At 41.4% G+C, this 16,128-nt stretch overlaps 1 protein-coding gene across 8 annotated transcripts in view; it reads right to left on the bottom strand.

The window, feature by feature from the left end:
- Positions 1 to 16,128, bottom strand: part of eya1 (EYA transcriptional coactivator and phosphatase 1) — a 62,522-nt gene that overhangs the window by 17,217 nt on the left and 29,177 nt on the right. For 4 of the 8 annotated variants that reach the window (XM_056364685.1, XM_056364688.1, XM_056364687.1 and 1 more), the window contains 10 exons: positions 15,040 to 15,167; positions 14,315 to 14,380; positions 12,776 to 12,853; positions 10,614 to 10,680; positions 10,130 to 10,275; positions 9,109 to 9,246; positions 4,667 to 4,749; positions 3,934 to 4,120; positions 3,089 to 3,231; positions 2,265 to 2,348 (listed from right to left, as the gene is read on the bottom strand). In XM_056364685.1, coding sequence (XP_056220660.1) covers positions 2,265 to 2,348; positions 3,089 to 3,231; positions 3,934 to 4,120; positions 4,667 to 4,749; positions 9,109 to 9,246; positions 10,130 to 10,275; positions 10,614 to 10,680; positions 12,776 to 12,853; positions 14,315 to 14,380; positions 15,040 to 15,163 — 1,116 coding nt within the window. In that variant the 5' untranslated portion in view covers positions 15,164 to 15,167. Of the gene's footprint in view, positions 1 to 2,264; positions 2,349 to 3,088; positions 3,232 to 3,933; positions 4,121 to 4,666; positions 4,750 to 9,108; positions 9,247 to 10,129; positions 10,276 to 10,613; positions 10,681 to 12,775; positions 12,854 to 14,314; positions 14,381 to 15,039; positions 15,183 to 16,128 lie in introns of those variants that run through there. The other 4 variants (XM_056364689.1, XM_056364691.1, XM_056364684.1 and 1 more) reach the window with 3 other exon arrangements.

Below are 16,128 nucleotides of genomic sequence, written 5' to 3'. Positions count from 1 at the left end.
CTCAATCCCCACTTCTAGAGGCTTTCTCCTTCCTCTTAACCTCCCAGTTCGAATCAATCTTTCAGTCAGAATTCATCAAAAATAATTAGCCTCCCACATCAACAGGCTACCAGGTCCCTCTTCCCAAACTATGGCGCTGTTGGGTGATTTAGCATTACAGCATTAGAGGCTCCTTTGGTGGGAAAAGGCAGTCTTCTCCAGCGTGAGTGAATCCTTTCCAATTAAATCTAAACAATCAGTCAGTGAGGGAGTTAAGAATACAAGCAGGCCAGAAGGCCAAAGTGCTGCTGCTGTCAATGCTCCAGCACCACCTGTCCTGAGATGTCAGTGCCATCCACAGGGGCGCCAAGTACCCCCCCCCCCCCCCCAACCAATAACACCCCCCATCCCCACCCACTTTAAGCTCTAGCTCTGGCCAACCCAATAGCAGCACAGCTGGCCTCAACCATCAGCTTTATGGGGGTGAGCTGCCTTGATGCCAATTAAAAGAGCTGATAAGAACAGCAGTGTGTTTATGTGTGTATGAGGGAGAGAGAGAGAGAGAGAGAGAGAGAGAGACAGAAACGGAGTCAGAGAGAGAGGGTGGGAGGTCACAGTAAAAGAGAGAAAGTGTGGATGTGTGTTCACTCAGATACTCATCTATTTATAGTAAGCTCAAAGCAGCTTGGAGGGAAAACTGTTTTGTAACTTTTTTGTTTATGCCATTAAGATAGGGATGACATGAATGATAGACAGGAGGGAGGAGAAGGGGAGGAGATGGGGTGGTTGTTGTGGTGAATGTGGGAGAAGTTGGTTTCTACAGGTAGGTAGTTTACAGATTTGCATTTCTGATAAGCTTTGAGGTGGCATGCTCTGTGGTTTCTGTGAGTAAGCATGTCTGCCCCTTATAATATGGCTTTATTGTGATAGTGTCAGCAGTTTGGAGCATGAGTAGGAAAAAAAAATTGGTAAAAAATGGAGAGAAATGAGCAGCCGAGGAGAAAAACAGAGAACAAAAGAGAAAACGGAGTGAGAGGGACTGTAGCGGCTGTCACATCCTATAGCTGAGCTCTGATGGAATGGGCCCTTATGGAGTCAGGAGTGTTTCCTGTTTCAGAGGAGCACACTGGAGACCCTGTGTATGCATGTTTGAGTGTGTGTGTGTGTGTGTGCGTGTGTGAGTGTGTGTGTGTGTGTGTGTGGTTGAAGAGTCCCTCATCACCGAGCCACAGCTCCCTAAGCCTTAGCTCTCTCTTTACCCAGCATGCAGAGCTGAGAATAAAGTAAATAAACAGTGGAGGGTCGTGGGGCAGCCCTCTTTCACCCCAAAAACAAAACACTGCCCCCATCAAACACCCCCTCATACCAGAACAAAGGCACCGAGCATGGGCCGCAGACACTAAGCTGTCTGACATATGAGGAGCAATATGTCATTTTCAACTTCAAAACCCAGACACTTCCATAGCCAAAACAACTGGTGATTAGAAATGCTGCGTTTAGGCAAAGAAATACAACATCTAGATCAATTTATAATTTCAAAAATGCTGAATTTGTGATGAATTAATGTTAAGATTCTAACGTCATTTTATTCATGTGTACTATATCTAAATGGGAAGAGCAGTGAGGAAGATGCTATATAGAACCTATGACCTCAACAAAACCATGAGAATAGGATTCGGCTGTGTTTCCCAAATTGTTTGTTTTCAAAGTTTAAATTTAGAGAAGCAATTTACATGGATCAACAAATAGCAAAGCCTTGAGAAGCAAACTCTCCATCTTATGAGCATACACAGCGAAATGGGATAGAAAATGACCTTTTAGTATAATTATATATATGTATATATATAGGGAGTTTGACTGAATTACATTTGGTGGACTCTCTCTCCTGCCAGGATCTCCAGGGAGATCCCTGCCTGAAAGGGATGGATTGAGAAGCACTTAATTAAACTAACAATGTGGCATTTCTGAAGGAGAAAGGAACACTTAAGATGTTTCAATAGACATCCAGAGTGCAACTGTTGTGAGCCCCTACAGCCGAGCCCCGACCAGCCATGCATAGCTCTAACAGCTGCAAAGAGCAGTCAAATACTTGCCAAGCCTTATTGGACCTATTAAAAAAAAGAAATAATTATCTGTACACCGAGTTCTGCTCTGTCTTCTCACTATGGACTTAAAGCACAGTGAAATCTATCCCGCCCTCAATGTGCTTTTTTTCCCTCCTTTTAATATTTATGTGTTTTACTGATAAAGTGCAACCGCTACTGCTGCAGTCTGATGTCACTCACCCGTCCGTATCTGTTGGCATAAGAACCCGTAAGCAAGGAATGGAAAACGATGATTGTTTCATCCAGGTCCCAGATGAAAACTCGCTGGAGAGATATGAGGGCAGAGGGGGGAAGAAAGAAACAAAGAAAAACAGAGAGAAAAGAGGCAAAATCAATGGTGCACTCTGTAGGACTGCAAGGTGATCCTCCTGGTCAATAGGCCAGGAGCGTGTATTTGTGCGCCACAGGGACCGAGATCCATTTGCTTGGGTTGGTCACCGCAACACTCCTCCCATCACCCCACCACACGCTTTCCAGCCCTTGCCCTTTACATTAGAGTAATCAATAGTGACAAACTAATTAACTAGATATGTTAACATGCCATGATGTCAGCGCTATAATGGGTGCTATTAACCTCCTTCAAATTCATATCATATTAATGAAGAGCCCTCTGAATTACCAGGAGTTTATTTTGACATATGGTCACTATCAGAGTTTTTTACGGCTCATGGTATGGTAGTACCATTTTTAGTCACAGCTAGTGTCCAGTCTTTGATGACTAGAATATATATGTTATTCACTTCAGTGATGACTTACTTAATCACATGCCCTGTTATTTATTTATGAAGTCTACACAAGAACTTTATATAAGATATGTGTTTAATGATGTCATATATTCCACAATGCATTAAGAATGCATTTATAGTTAAGGATTCAGATCTTTAAGTATTAATGCCCATCAAGTGTTAAAGTTGGTGTGGCAGCACATACAGTAAGTGGATTAGTGTCCATGTGCCTCAGACAGGGCGAGGCTGTCTGTCGCCAAGGTAGCGGGCTCACCCTACCTCAAGGTCGGAGTCGGGCGGCGGTGATGGGTTGTTGTTCCTTCTTCCCCGGCCACGTGACTTTCCATCCGAGGCTCGGCGCAATCGATCTGAATCTGAATCTTTAATGGGGGTTGATGGACTGTGAATGGTACTGTACTCTCCTGAAAGGAAGGAAAGAAGGAAGGAGAGTATAAAAAAAAGTGTGTTAAAGATGAGCTATTATTTGCTTTTAGCAAAAATGTTTGAGTGACCATTTGTCTTGATGCAGGACAGACAGCTTCCTGCGACATTATTTAGGGATGAATCTACAGGTAACAAACATATCATAAATCAACTGTGGAGCACATACTAGAAGCTATTGTGCTCCATGCTGATTTAATAAACGAGAGGTAACAGAGTACATGTCAACTAGAAAAAGCGAATATGTCATTTATTTAAATTGGATGAGTGTGTATGAAATTATGTTTAGTTAAAGCCTGATGTATTTGGTGTTGATTGATGACAATTTGAAATGCAAACATAAATGTTAGAATGATTTAATGATAAAATCAGTGTTCGATTGCCAGATGATCCATTAATGCAACATGTAATTATCGGAAATTCTTCATATGTTTTCACTATAAACTTTTTTTTCTTGCTTGATGAAATCATTTCTTCCTTGTGCATGAGTTAGAAAAGAAAGAAAGAAAAAATATTTTTGGTGTTTAGCTTATGCTCTCTTATCAAGCACAACTTCAAGTGAGTGAGAAGGAAGGAGTTCAGTGGCCCACTGGTTTCAAAAAGAAACATGGCTCCTACAAGGATCAAACTCCTGATATTCAGGTTACACAAGGATACCCGGCTGCCTGTGGTTTGATTCCTACCTGCAGAGTTGTCTGTGAGGGCCTGACTGGTGATGCCGGCGGGTGGCTCCTGGAGGGTGTAGGTGGTGGTGGTGGAGGGCGTGCTAGGGCTGGTGTTGTTACTCGTCATGTAGGGCGAAGTGTAGGGTGAGCTGTTGTAATACTGAGCATACTGGCCCTGGCCGAAGGCTGGATAACTGGGGTAGTCCTGTGGAGAAAGACAGTGTATATGGATAAAGATAAGGCATGATGAGAAGAAATGAGATATAAAGCAAAGGTAGATAAATAATGGTGTGAGAGGGAAAATTTTGATCAAAAAGGCGGAGGCAGAAAGACAAAAGGTAGCAGAGTTGAGGAGGAGAAAAAGGTTTGGCAGAGTAATGTGAGATTTGCCCTGCACCAGTGTTGCTACTTTACAGTGCAGATTCCAAAACATAAATGCAAACACATGTCTGTTCTGTCCTACATCTGGACAACGATCTGTCTTGTTTTTTTTTCTTCTTCCTTTCCTCTGTGGCATAATACATATGTGTTGGAGGAGGTACAGTAGATAATCCTGCGTACAAAGCTTTTGACATCCTGAGTGATTTATGTTTGAATGTGTCACGGATGAAATGTAACATATTGAGTGTGCATGTTTCATAAAGATTTCCAGGCTGGGAAGACGTCTGCAATTCAAACTTATATAAACTGATAGCTGCATACTGATACCAGATCAGAGGGGCAGAACTAAGAGGAAGAAGTGCACAGCTACCTGTTGTGTGCTGTTGAAGCCAGTCGAATTTGTCAGGGAGTTGTTTCCTGCATACAATCCTGAAGTTGTTGTAAAAGTACCACCTTTGAGGACAAAAATACAGTTTGAGTTATACATACAACATATTATCTCAAAAGACATTATTATTGTACGGAAAAGCAGTGCAGTGACAGAAATGAAACGGCACATTGTTAGGGAAAAAAAGATTAGTCTTTTGTGAAACAACTATTTGAGGTGGTGAACAGAGGGAGGCCTGAGGGAGCTCCAAACAGCGACCTTATCTTTCTCCTCTTCCTTCCTTATCAGTGATTGGATCAGGCCTGATGAATGATGGGAGGGGAAGGCAGAGAAGGGTGAGGGATGGACAGAACTTGCTTCCAAAGCCATCCATGCTCGCACAATGTGAAGAACACAAGAGACTGTTGTGTGTGAGCTACCGAAGGGTGGCGTTGGGAAAGGGGGGATGGAAATGGTGGGTGGTTTTGGGGGTGGGTGGGGGTGCACATAGGCTGCGTAGTGAGACAGAGATGCGTACGGAAGTAGGGATGAGGTCAGAGTGAGTTCCACTGGGGGGGTTGGCTGCTGACAGCCAGCCCCAATGAATATGTATGTTCTTCTTTTCACTTGCTCAAAAGACAGCCCTCTGGGAAAATTAAATCATTCAGAGGGGTTGATAGCATCTAATGGCTTAATAATATACATGACATGAATCATAGAGGAGAGGAGCAGCAGCAGCAGCCCCCAAGGGCCATGACTTCTCTGTTCAGTGGCCATCCACCTGTACTGTCATGTCAGGCCAGAGAACAGCAGCAAGGGATCATAGACACAGTAGAAAGACAGCAGGATGACGAGGAAAGCATGAGGGAGCTGTGTATATTTAAACTAAAATTATTTTTGCTTATTGTTGAGATCACAATTATCATGATCATTCAATTATCTCTGAGAATAAAGTAGATGTACTCTGCAAAAACCGTTATAATTTGACATCTTCATTTACTTCATTTTATAATTCTCTTTTAATCTGTGAATAAAAGTTGCTTCAGATGTGCAAATATTAAAATTGAAATTCTCTTGTTTGCAGCCATATTCATGTTTATAAAAAGGAGAACAGTTCATTACATGTGTTCAGAGCTAATGCCTGCGATTGGTCGGTGAGTAGTAACTATAGAAAAGTTGTGGGAAGTTGTCGACTTTCTCTGCCTACAGTAATAACAGGTGCTTGAGTTTTACAGATTTCATTACAAGTAATGTATTTAAAAAACATCTGTGTCATAGCAGTTCTAACAACTTTCACAAATATGACCCCTGGGCTTTATTTCTCATCTCTGTCCATACAAAGACATATTGTTACTCCATACACCCACCGGGGACATTAATGAGCACTACCGTTGCATTCTTAAAACAGCTTCTTCACTTATCATTGCAGTGATCCCCCCCGAAGCCAAAAAATACCCCGTCGCTTCAGCGAAAACGAAGGGGGAGATAAATTTACTGTTCCTAAATGGGGGCGTAATTACACCTTTGTTCCCAGAGACAAACAGAGTGAGTTCCTTTCATCCTCTGGTCATTGGCCCCATCAGGAGGGCCCTCCCACACCGTGACAAACGTGAAGCAGCTTTCAGAACAGGGGGAAGGATCAGGGAAATGAGAGGGGGGGCCCAGGCACGAAGGGTACCGTATGGAAGAAAGCACGAAAAAAAGAAGACTTAGGGCAGTTTTTATCCTTGTCAGTTAGCAAAGTACCCAGCACTGTGGCTAAAAAAGAGAAACAAATATCTCCCAAGCACCCAAGATTACCAGGATCTACTAATTATTTGTGCAGTTTCTCACATTCTGCTTCCAGCAATTACACACACAGCAGATTTTTTACCATGTTTTCCAACCTGAACCCAGAACTGTTCTCTCGCTTTGTTGTTTTGTTTGATATTTCAAGGCCTGCGGGGGGAATTTTAAAACTTTTGTGTTCTCCGTAGAAAGTTCAACATCAAGTGAAAGTCCAACAGAACAAAAAGACAGAGAGGAGGAGGAGTAATGCTGCGAAGGACAACAAATTAGCCTAATGCACAGTTCAAACAGTCATAAAAGCTCTCACTGGAAGGGTTTGAGGGTTGCTCTGTGGAGAACAAGGAGCCACATAAAAGCCGAGGGGACCCCTGCTAGCTCAGTGAGAATGAGCCCGTGCTGTTGGGATTGGTGGTGTTGGTTATAGTAGGGGGAGAAAGAAGGGGTCTTGTGGTTCCCTGGGGGGCATGTTTTCTCTCCCTCCCCCTGTCCTGCTCCAGTTAGTTCACTCACTCAAGACCAGACATCATCCCTCCCTCCTCTCCTCCTTCCCTCCTGCCTTCTGGCTCCACAATTGGAAGTCCATTTGCTTTGCTTGATCAGTCCCCTTGCCATGGGCTATGTCTATCATCAGTGCACAATATTTGTAGCAGAAGTTTGTATGCCCCACTTGGGAATAGGCTATCAAGTCCAGATGGGGCTCTCCTTTTAAAAAGGCAACCAAGGCTTCAGCTTCTTCAGCTTGCAGTGCCACTGGGACAGAATGCTGGAATCCAATTATTCACCTAATTAGCATCTGCTCAATCCCGCCATCAGCACAATCTCTCCATTTCTTTGCACACCTCTGATGTTTTCGGCTTTTTCTGGCCATCCGTGAGATGCACCGCATAAACTGCTACAAGGGATCACAAAGCCAAGGAGCACAAAAACGCCTTTTGTCCCCTCCATGATTTGGTGCCACTACTTTAGCACCCACACAAAGCTCCATGGCATCGGACATGAAAGCAAGGAGCAAAAACATTAATCTAATCGTCCTCCGCCTTGACAGCTGGCCACAGGCTGGTGGCAGGGACACTGGCAGGGAGGGGGAGTATCAGATGTGGAAAAAGATTCTTTGGTTGGGACACCCAGGCCTGAGGCACCTCACCCAGGCAGATCAATAGGCCAGAAAGAATAATGATGATGGTGTGGCAAAGGGCCAGAGCCACAGTTAGAGAACACAGGGCCAGAATAGTGGTCAATCTGTCATCTAACATGGCTGTCAATTACTAACGCACTTATTGCTACGTGGGGCATCCGATAGCCAGAGATAGCGGGCGAGAGTGAGGGAGAGACAGAGATAGACGGAGGGAAAGAGAAACACAGAGTAAGAGCATAATACTTAGAAGATGAATGGGCACATAATACTGTCATCGTGAGTTAAACCACTAAGGGCAGGATAGCAGCTTGTGCATTCTGCCGCACATGCTCCGTCTCCTGCTCTCTTTCTTTCACTCTCCCTCTCTCTGCCGCCTCTTTTTTCAGGCGCTCGTATGCACGCTGCAAAACTCTGGCTGTGGCCGCCTGTATTTGGTTAAGAGGCGTGGAAAAGAGGCTTCCCCGCGCCACATCTGCTGCTGAGCTGGCGTTATTTATTGTGAGATGCTCTGGAGGCTTTTCAACAACATGTGGAGATGTTTCTACTGTCACACATTAGATATTACAGGAGAGAACACTAAGACTACGCTATCTCTTAGCTAACTGTCCTTGCCTGGGTGCAGGTGCTGCCGGGGAACAGAGTGTTTTCCAACCAATACAAAGAGAATAGCAGAAATACTACATGGCAGGAGGCCTGAACTGAATTTAAACTGGCTGAAAGACTGGACAGAAAGAGCAAAAGAGGGGGAGTGCAGGCGCAACTCATTTTTATCGGTTTTAAAGCCATAAATCTCCATGGTCTCAGCTCTTAAACAAATACAAATATCATCACAGGGAGAGAAAAAACAAAGGCTGGGGAGTAGGGACATGGCTGGTGCCTCCTAAGTGCCTGCCATTTTTCCATTTGTGTTGATTCTTTTAAGAGGAGAAGAGAAGCAGGCAGCCGTTGTGGCTGCATGTAACAACTGCTGGGATGCAACCATCTTCTGGGGTGAGGGCGAGGGCCGTGTTGTGAATCAGTCTGGCTCTGCACACGGTTAAATCAGGGACAGAGACCTATTCTCTCTCATCTTTTTCAAAGAGTAGAATAAACTTTATGTGGATTGGGCTAAGCAGAGGGAACGCATGGCAGACATAATGAAGTTAGACAAAGTAATATGTAAGTAAGGACACTGCAGATGAGTACTTTGACAATGAGGTTCGAAGGACAAAAATAGATTTGCAGAGCGGCGGGTCTAAGTAAAAGAAAAAACACAAACAAAACAGGAGAAAATATACAAGTAACCAGATTCCCATCAAAGCTACACTAGGTATTTCTAGATTGCTGGTGAATCAAAATCTGCTTTGTAGTTTTGTAGACCAATCATGATTTTGCTGGGAAAATGTTGCAATTATAAAATTGGGCATGCTGTCAATTTTATGAGACAGTGAAGACGTTGCGATTTGACACCATACATACACCCAGTCTTCACTTGTAAGAATGCACAGAGAAAATGATGAAGGATTCACAAAGATGTCCTCACCCTGCATCTGGTAGCTGTAGGGAGCCTGTCCTGTCTGCGGCGTGGTGAAGCCAGAGCCATAGCTTAGGAAACCTGTCTGTCCCGGGGATTGGGACTGGCTCAGACCCCCCTCCGTCTTTATGCCTGCCCACAATGGACCTAAATCAGTTAGTGACACCAGATCGGTTTGATGCACAGACAACAGTCAACACAGAGGTTTAAATTACACTGGACACAGCAAAGGGACGCAGCCTCTCTCTGCACTAATCACAATGGACAAGCGCTGATTATCTGAATAAAGATTTTTACTATCATCAGTTGTTTAGAATTATTATCTTGCACTGGGTGCTGTCACACTGCGAAAGACCTTTCTACTTGACTGTAAACCAAAACGTGTGTTTGGACTATGATTGTTTGATATTACGTTATCATCATCATCATCATTAATATCATCATGTAAGATAAGTCATCTGTAAGAGGATGCACAAGTATTAAAACATTGTGCTTGTGTTTGTGAGTCAAACCGGCCGCTGCTTATATTGAATCAGTCTCGATGCAGTTTCTGTGCAACGGTAGGTTGCAGGGCTCCATTCAAATAAACAGTATAAATTCCTGCACATATTGGAGAGTCTTCTGGGGTCAAAACACTCCAAAGACTTTGGACAAATAAAGCCTACAGTGAGCCTTGTACTCTATGCGTTCTCTTGCAGTGCCAGAGGAAACCAGTTTTTGTTTTCAGATTTATATCACTAATCTTTCAGATCCATCTGAACAGCTTGACAAGCAAATTCTGTTTTATTGCAGTGGAGGAGAATAGGCAGGCACTAGACAAGAACTCAGCATCTCTCCTGGTCTTGCTTTACTGGAGGAATTGTGGGAACATGGTTTGTAATGAACAAGGTCCTGACCTTCAGGAAGGAAAAATATTTAGTTGTAAATTTCTCTGTCTATGCATGCATTCAATTTACACAACACTGACCTTGTTAGCAGGCAACTTCAGCAAGACAAGAGAAGGTTATGATTTGTGTTAGAGAAATCTTACCGTAAGCTGGGATGCCATACGGCTGGCCAGGCTGGGGGTAGCTAGCATAAGCTGCGGCCTGCTGCATTCCTGTGGTGTACTGCGTCTGCCCATACGCAGCCATATTTTGGGATGAAGGGGTAGGAAGAATATGCGGATATGTTCTGCTGTTTGAGAAAAGAAACAAAAGACAAAAGTGAGAAAGGAAACACAAACTTCACTTACTGACAAATTCCTTGTGATTGTGCTACTTCATTCTAAACACCGAGCCAAGCGGTAAAACAGATAGCATCTCACAGCTCATATACATAGTGAAAGAACAATAAATGGCAAAGGAAATTTTTGCAAGATAATAATTACGACAGATTTTAGAGCGCGCAAGCTGCAGACATCCCAGCAAACAAAGCCAGTCGAGAACCCCCCGATCTAACAGAAGGATCTAATTAAAGATCCAAACGAAGTTGGATGCTGCTTATTTTTTAAAGAAAAATAAAAGAAGCCTTACTTGGAAGGATAAATCTGTGGAGAGAACTGGTGAGTTTGTCTTGGGCTGAAGCCACTGGTTCCAATAGCTGAGGAGAGTTAAAAAGAAAAGAGGCAAGCACATATTTAAACATTAAGAAATAAGGTAAATATTATCTTTTGCCAACAGAACTTCTGGATTCCAAGGAAACAGTAATTACATTGCATTACTCTATTTATTTCGGTAACCTTATTTAAGGTTGAAAACCGGAGAGCAATAATGAAGTAAAATAATCAGGTAAGAACATCAGGTTTTTCTGCTGACCCACGTATCTCTGAGATACTTCTGGGCTGCTATGACGACCACTGGTGTAAACACTCACAGGATGGTCTGAATCAGTCTCGGCCTGTGGCTTCAGTTGCCTTGGGCTTTTCAAGCCACAACCACATTGGAAGTGACATCACTGATTGCAGGTAATGAGTGCTACTGCATAATCATTCCTTCATTAAGCGTACGACTTTGTGGTTCCACGGTGCTGTTAACTTGTGAAAGTTCAGCCACAAATAATTCACAGTGTTTTTAAATCTGCTATAAGAGTCATGTATCTCTCACACACACACACACACACACACACACACACACACACACACACACGGTGGGCTTGTCAGTGTTTTTTTTTTTCTTTTTTAAGTTTTTTTAAAATGCCAAATAAACTCTAATTAATAAGAAAAAGGGAATTTATATTAATGTTCTCAGTGTTACCTGCAGACTTTAGTTCATAAATTAGACATAAGAATTTTGGAAAAAAGTAAAATAAATAAAATCTAAACATAAAATTCCTAACACACAAGAAATCCAAGCTGCAAGAGTTCAGCTTCCACTTTGACGCTTGTATAAAAAAAAAACAAAAGTACCGTTATCGGTTTTAATTTAATCACTCATTTTGAAAATTTATTTTAAATGATATGTAAATTTGCAATAAAACACAACCAATGGAGGTTTAAATTGGAACACTTTATGTTGAGTACATTTTTCTCAAAAATTCAGTTTATTAAAAACACTGAATAAATGAGACAGGCAAGAATCAGTTCTCGCATTTAACTGCAGCCGAGTGGCACAGTTTTGAAACATCTGTCTAATTGGTCATGACATGTAAAATATGGGATTTGGTTGCGGGGGAGTGCTAACTGTGTGTAACTGTATGCTGTAACCCCTCACACACGTTATTAATATTGAACACTTTTCCCACATCAGCAGCACCTGCCACTGGACAAAACCTGCTCTTCTGAACGGAGCTTTGGGTTTCCCCACGGAGGATATGGGGTATAAGATTACTAAATTTCATTAATACTGTCACAGACAAAAGTCATACCAGTGATTTATGCACCTCTAGCATTAAAGTATCAAGTACTTAGTTAAACAGTTGAGGAAAAACAGGAAAATTAGCAGCAAGATAATACGATGCACAGTTGGATGCAATGCTATTAATAAAGGTTTATAGAAAACGTAACATAGCACTGCAGGTTGACATAGATACCACTCAGGGTGGAAAAAGAAATAAGCTAAAAAATTATCACATTAGTCATTATTTCTTTTACAATTCTTACAATGCTCATTATACTCAGAGGGCTTGGTTTTATTTAGCAATGCCTGCGTGTGTGTTTATCTGTCTGATGTTCCCATGCTGAGAGGAGGGTGTGAAAACCCTGGCTCTGACAGGGTGATAGGGTAACAGCCCGTGGAGAGCGAGGGCCACTGGGACGTCATGTCACTCCACTGGACAGACAGGCTCAGTGCATTACAGGTCACAATTCAGTCCTCACTGGCATGGGAACCAGCAGTGTTAACACACACACACACCACACACACACACACACACACACAGACACACACACACACACACACACACACACACACACACACACACACACACAAGCAAGCACAGCATATATATGTGCTGACAAAAGTAAGGTAGAGTCTCTTAAACACTCACACACACACACACACACACACAATATTGGCGTTTTAGCTACAGGGACACTTCCTGAGGCCCAGCTTATCAGACACCCATCTCCAGGATCATCTCTCCCTAATCAGTTCTGCATCTCTCTGTGTGTGTGTGTGTGTGTGTGTGTGTGTGTGTATGAGAGAGAGAAGCAACCAGACACATGAATACACACACACACTGAGTCCTCCCCGCTCACCTGATCCTGAGAAGCTGTCTAGAGAGGTGTCTGCTACCGAGGTGGCGAGTTCGCTGCTGCTCATTGGCTCGGTTTTAACTGCAAACAAAGAAGCCACATTGTCACCAAACGGTCCAAATCAATGTCTGAAAAATAAAAAAGATCAGATTAATGTGTAGCTATATATCAGCTTTTCGGATTTTCACATTCACAAAATTATGTTTTGAAAACTAATCAAAAGTTACTTTACTGTATGAAATAAAAACAAAAGTGCAGAGGTGCAAGGAAGCAGTCAACCAACTTTTCAACAGTAGTTACAATAATGTCAGCAAATTCAAATGCATGATAAAAATTATATATTATATATGTATTAGTTCCAATGGTTTCAATATATTTCTTTATTCTATTATCTTTAATTCTTTTTGATGGGATTTATCTGATTTTTCAAGAGACTTAGCTTTATCTTTATCACTGATCCTTATCTTACTTATCTTCATTTCCGGTAAATCTTATTTGTTTATTTCAAAAATGCGCTTTTAACTATTTTGCAAAAGCAATATCAATTGCACTTTATTTGATATTTCATTAACAAAAAAAAAATAGTCTACTAAAAACGTCTAACTAAAAAGTCTTGCTTTATCATTTTTATTGAATGATGAATTACCGGCTTATCAGTACTTAAATATAGCATAAAATAAAAATCACTACTGTGGGTGTGTGTTAAGAGTCAATGATAAAAAATTACAAGTTAAAATTGAAATGTCAAGGAAATATATGGTGTATAAAATCTTTTTAAGAGTGTAGCGAACGCTGTTTGACCTTGACTCCATTATACAGCTTAGCAATAGATCTGCAAAGACAATTTCACAGCTATCTGACAGCTCAGGAATCTTTGAAATCAATCCATTTCACTTCAGGCGGGCTGGAGGGTTTTTTTCCCCTTTTTTCTTTTTTGGCAAAACAAATTGACAATGTGGGCAAGCGAGTCATGCTCAGTGGAATCCCTGATGGTTGAAGAAGCCATTTGCTGTCATGTTTTACATGTTTCCGCTATGCTCGTTCAGTGCAGAAACATATGTTGACGAGAGGCAATTCTTTTGAACAACACACTGATGAAAAAAATAGTGGCGAGGTGCATGCATAAACTAGCACACACTCAGGTCACAGAGCACACAATAACCACTGTATTCAGGAAACGGCATGGAACGTTCAAATGAAAACAAAATGCACAGTATGCAGGTTCACAATCTGAACATTCATTAACAATGGACTCAAAATCCAGTCGTGTCAAACCATGCTTGAAACAGAATACCACAACGATTACAGCAAATACCAAAGAGTTTCAGAATGAAAGGCACAATAGTTGAGGTGACTTTAGAATTTTTCAGCTGATAAATAGCGTATTTTTTGGGCCTTAAAAAGAAATACAAATTAAAATTTCTCCATGAGTGAGGTAGGTAAAAAGGTAAACCACAAAGACTCCTTTCATTCTTGCTCTCAGTTGAGTTGGGGAAAACTCCAAGTATTGTCCTTTCATTGTGTCACTAAGAGTAGACAAACCTGCAGCGGACTGTGAGTTAGAACCTAACAACCAGTCTGCAGTGGTAAGCATTGTGATGTTATCACCTATGGGAAACAAAGAATGGCAATTGGACACATTGACAGTCTGCACCATGTCTACGGGTCCTGTGTCATATATATACAAAGAAATAAACCCTGAGCTCAACCTGAAGATTGCATGACAGTGATGGATGTTTTTAATAACCCTTTGGTTTGTGTCATGGGCATGACTGCTTCACTAAACAAAGGCTCAGATTTAAAGCACAGGTGAATCACCTGAGTAAATAACTATGTACAGTAGAAACCTCATGCAAAACGCTGTCATTTCCATGCTGTAAGTTTTGAATAATTACATGGTTGCTTATATAAACAGCTAATAGGCACTGGAAAATAACTACTAGAGGAAATTAATGCTAGCAATGCTTGGTCCTGTAAGGTCCAAAACAATCTGCAATGTAATCCATCAAATATAAGGTTCATTTTCTCTATTGTTTTACTGCCTGTTTAATATTATATTAAGGCGAAAGATTATTGCTAATTCACCCTATTTAAAAAAAAACCTCAGATTTTGACACAACATTGCATTAGCTTTATTGATTAAAAAGTCAGTTTCACACTGAATGTTACAATACAGTATCTATCACCATTCTCATCTTCTTTTGTATATATATTTAGAATAGCATACAAGACAGAGAGAATAATAGCATATAGCACAGCACACATACCTTCAGTGCCATTGGGTGTCATGGAATTGTTATTGATGTGCGAGTTGTCGAGGTTGGGACCATTAGGAGATTCACTGCTTCCACTTATTCGGCTGTGAGGACTGGCTAGATCCTGCATTTCCATAGACCTGACGAGGCACGCACGCACGCACACACACACACACACACACCAAATCAAATTACACATAACACTCTGATTTCAGGGAAGACAAGCAGCTTTGATATGCAACGTTGTATACAATATGCAAAATACAGTAGTCCAGATTTAGATGAATAAAATGGTGATGATACTACAAAGTAAAAAACATCTACACTATTATAGATGAGTTGCTGAGTAAAAAAAAAATTCTATTAAAACTGCATTTAAAATGTAAAATTCACTGCAATTTTACGAATGGCTATCTTGCATGTGATATTTTCAATGCAATTTAAAGAAATCACATTTTTATCTGATGCCAAATGACATTTTGAAGAAAAAATTTAGTTGTGAAAATGAAAAAAACATATACATGGCAAAATGTGACACACTCACAAACGCACAAAGAAAAACAGTGGGATTCCAAACCATGAAATGAATAGTAAACATTTTGACAAGATAGTTTTTCGGTTTCTCTTATTACAGCAATTTCACAAGTCACTGTTTTATATGATGTGAACACAAAGAGTTTACTATCAATTTACTCTGGTGTATCTTAAGCAAGAATGGCCTTAAGTGTATATCGTTTTGTGTGGTATCGAAGACTGTTAACAGATGTTTGCTGGTTTGAGGCAATGGTTAATGTGCCTGTTAAAAGTGCAGCACTCTGCTTGATTATAAGAGCCCATGCCTCAGTGATGGGCAGATGAGAAGCTCACGAGGCATGTGTTTGCTCTGGCAAGCTCCTTAATTGTTTCTGTGTTTATACAAAAGACCACGCCACTGAAAACATTATTCTATCTTCTCATTTGTGCGCTCAAAGGATTTGATCAAGTATAGACAATGGAGAAGAAAGAAGGCACGAGTGATTTGAAAAGTACAGCCACAAACTCCAGACCCCATTTGTCTCTGCCACCGTTCCCATTGCAACAGTGAGTTAATGAAATTAGGAC

Source organism: Seriola aureovittata, chromosome 20, assembly GCF_021018895.1.
Source record: "Seriola aureovittata isolate HTS-2021-v1 ecotype China chromosome 20, ASM2101889v1, whole genome shotgun sequence".
Classification (NCBI taxonomy): Eukaryota; Metazoa; Chordata; class Actinopteri; order Carangiformes; family Carangidae; genus Seriola; species Seriola aureovittata.
This window is presented reverse-complemented; position numbering and strand designations above follow the sequence as displayed.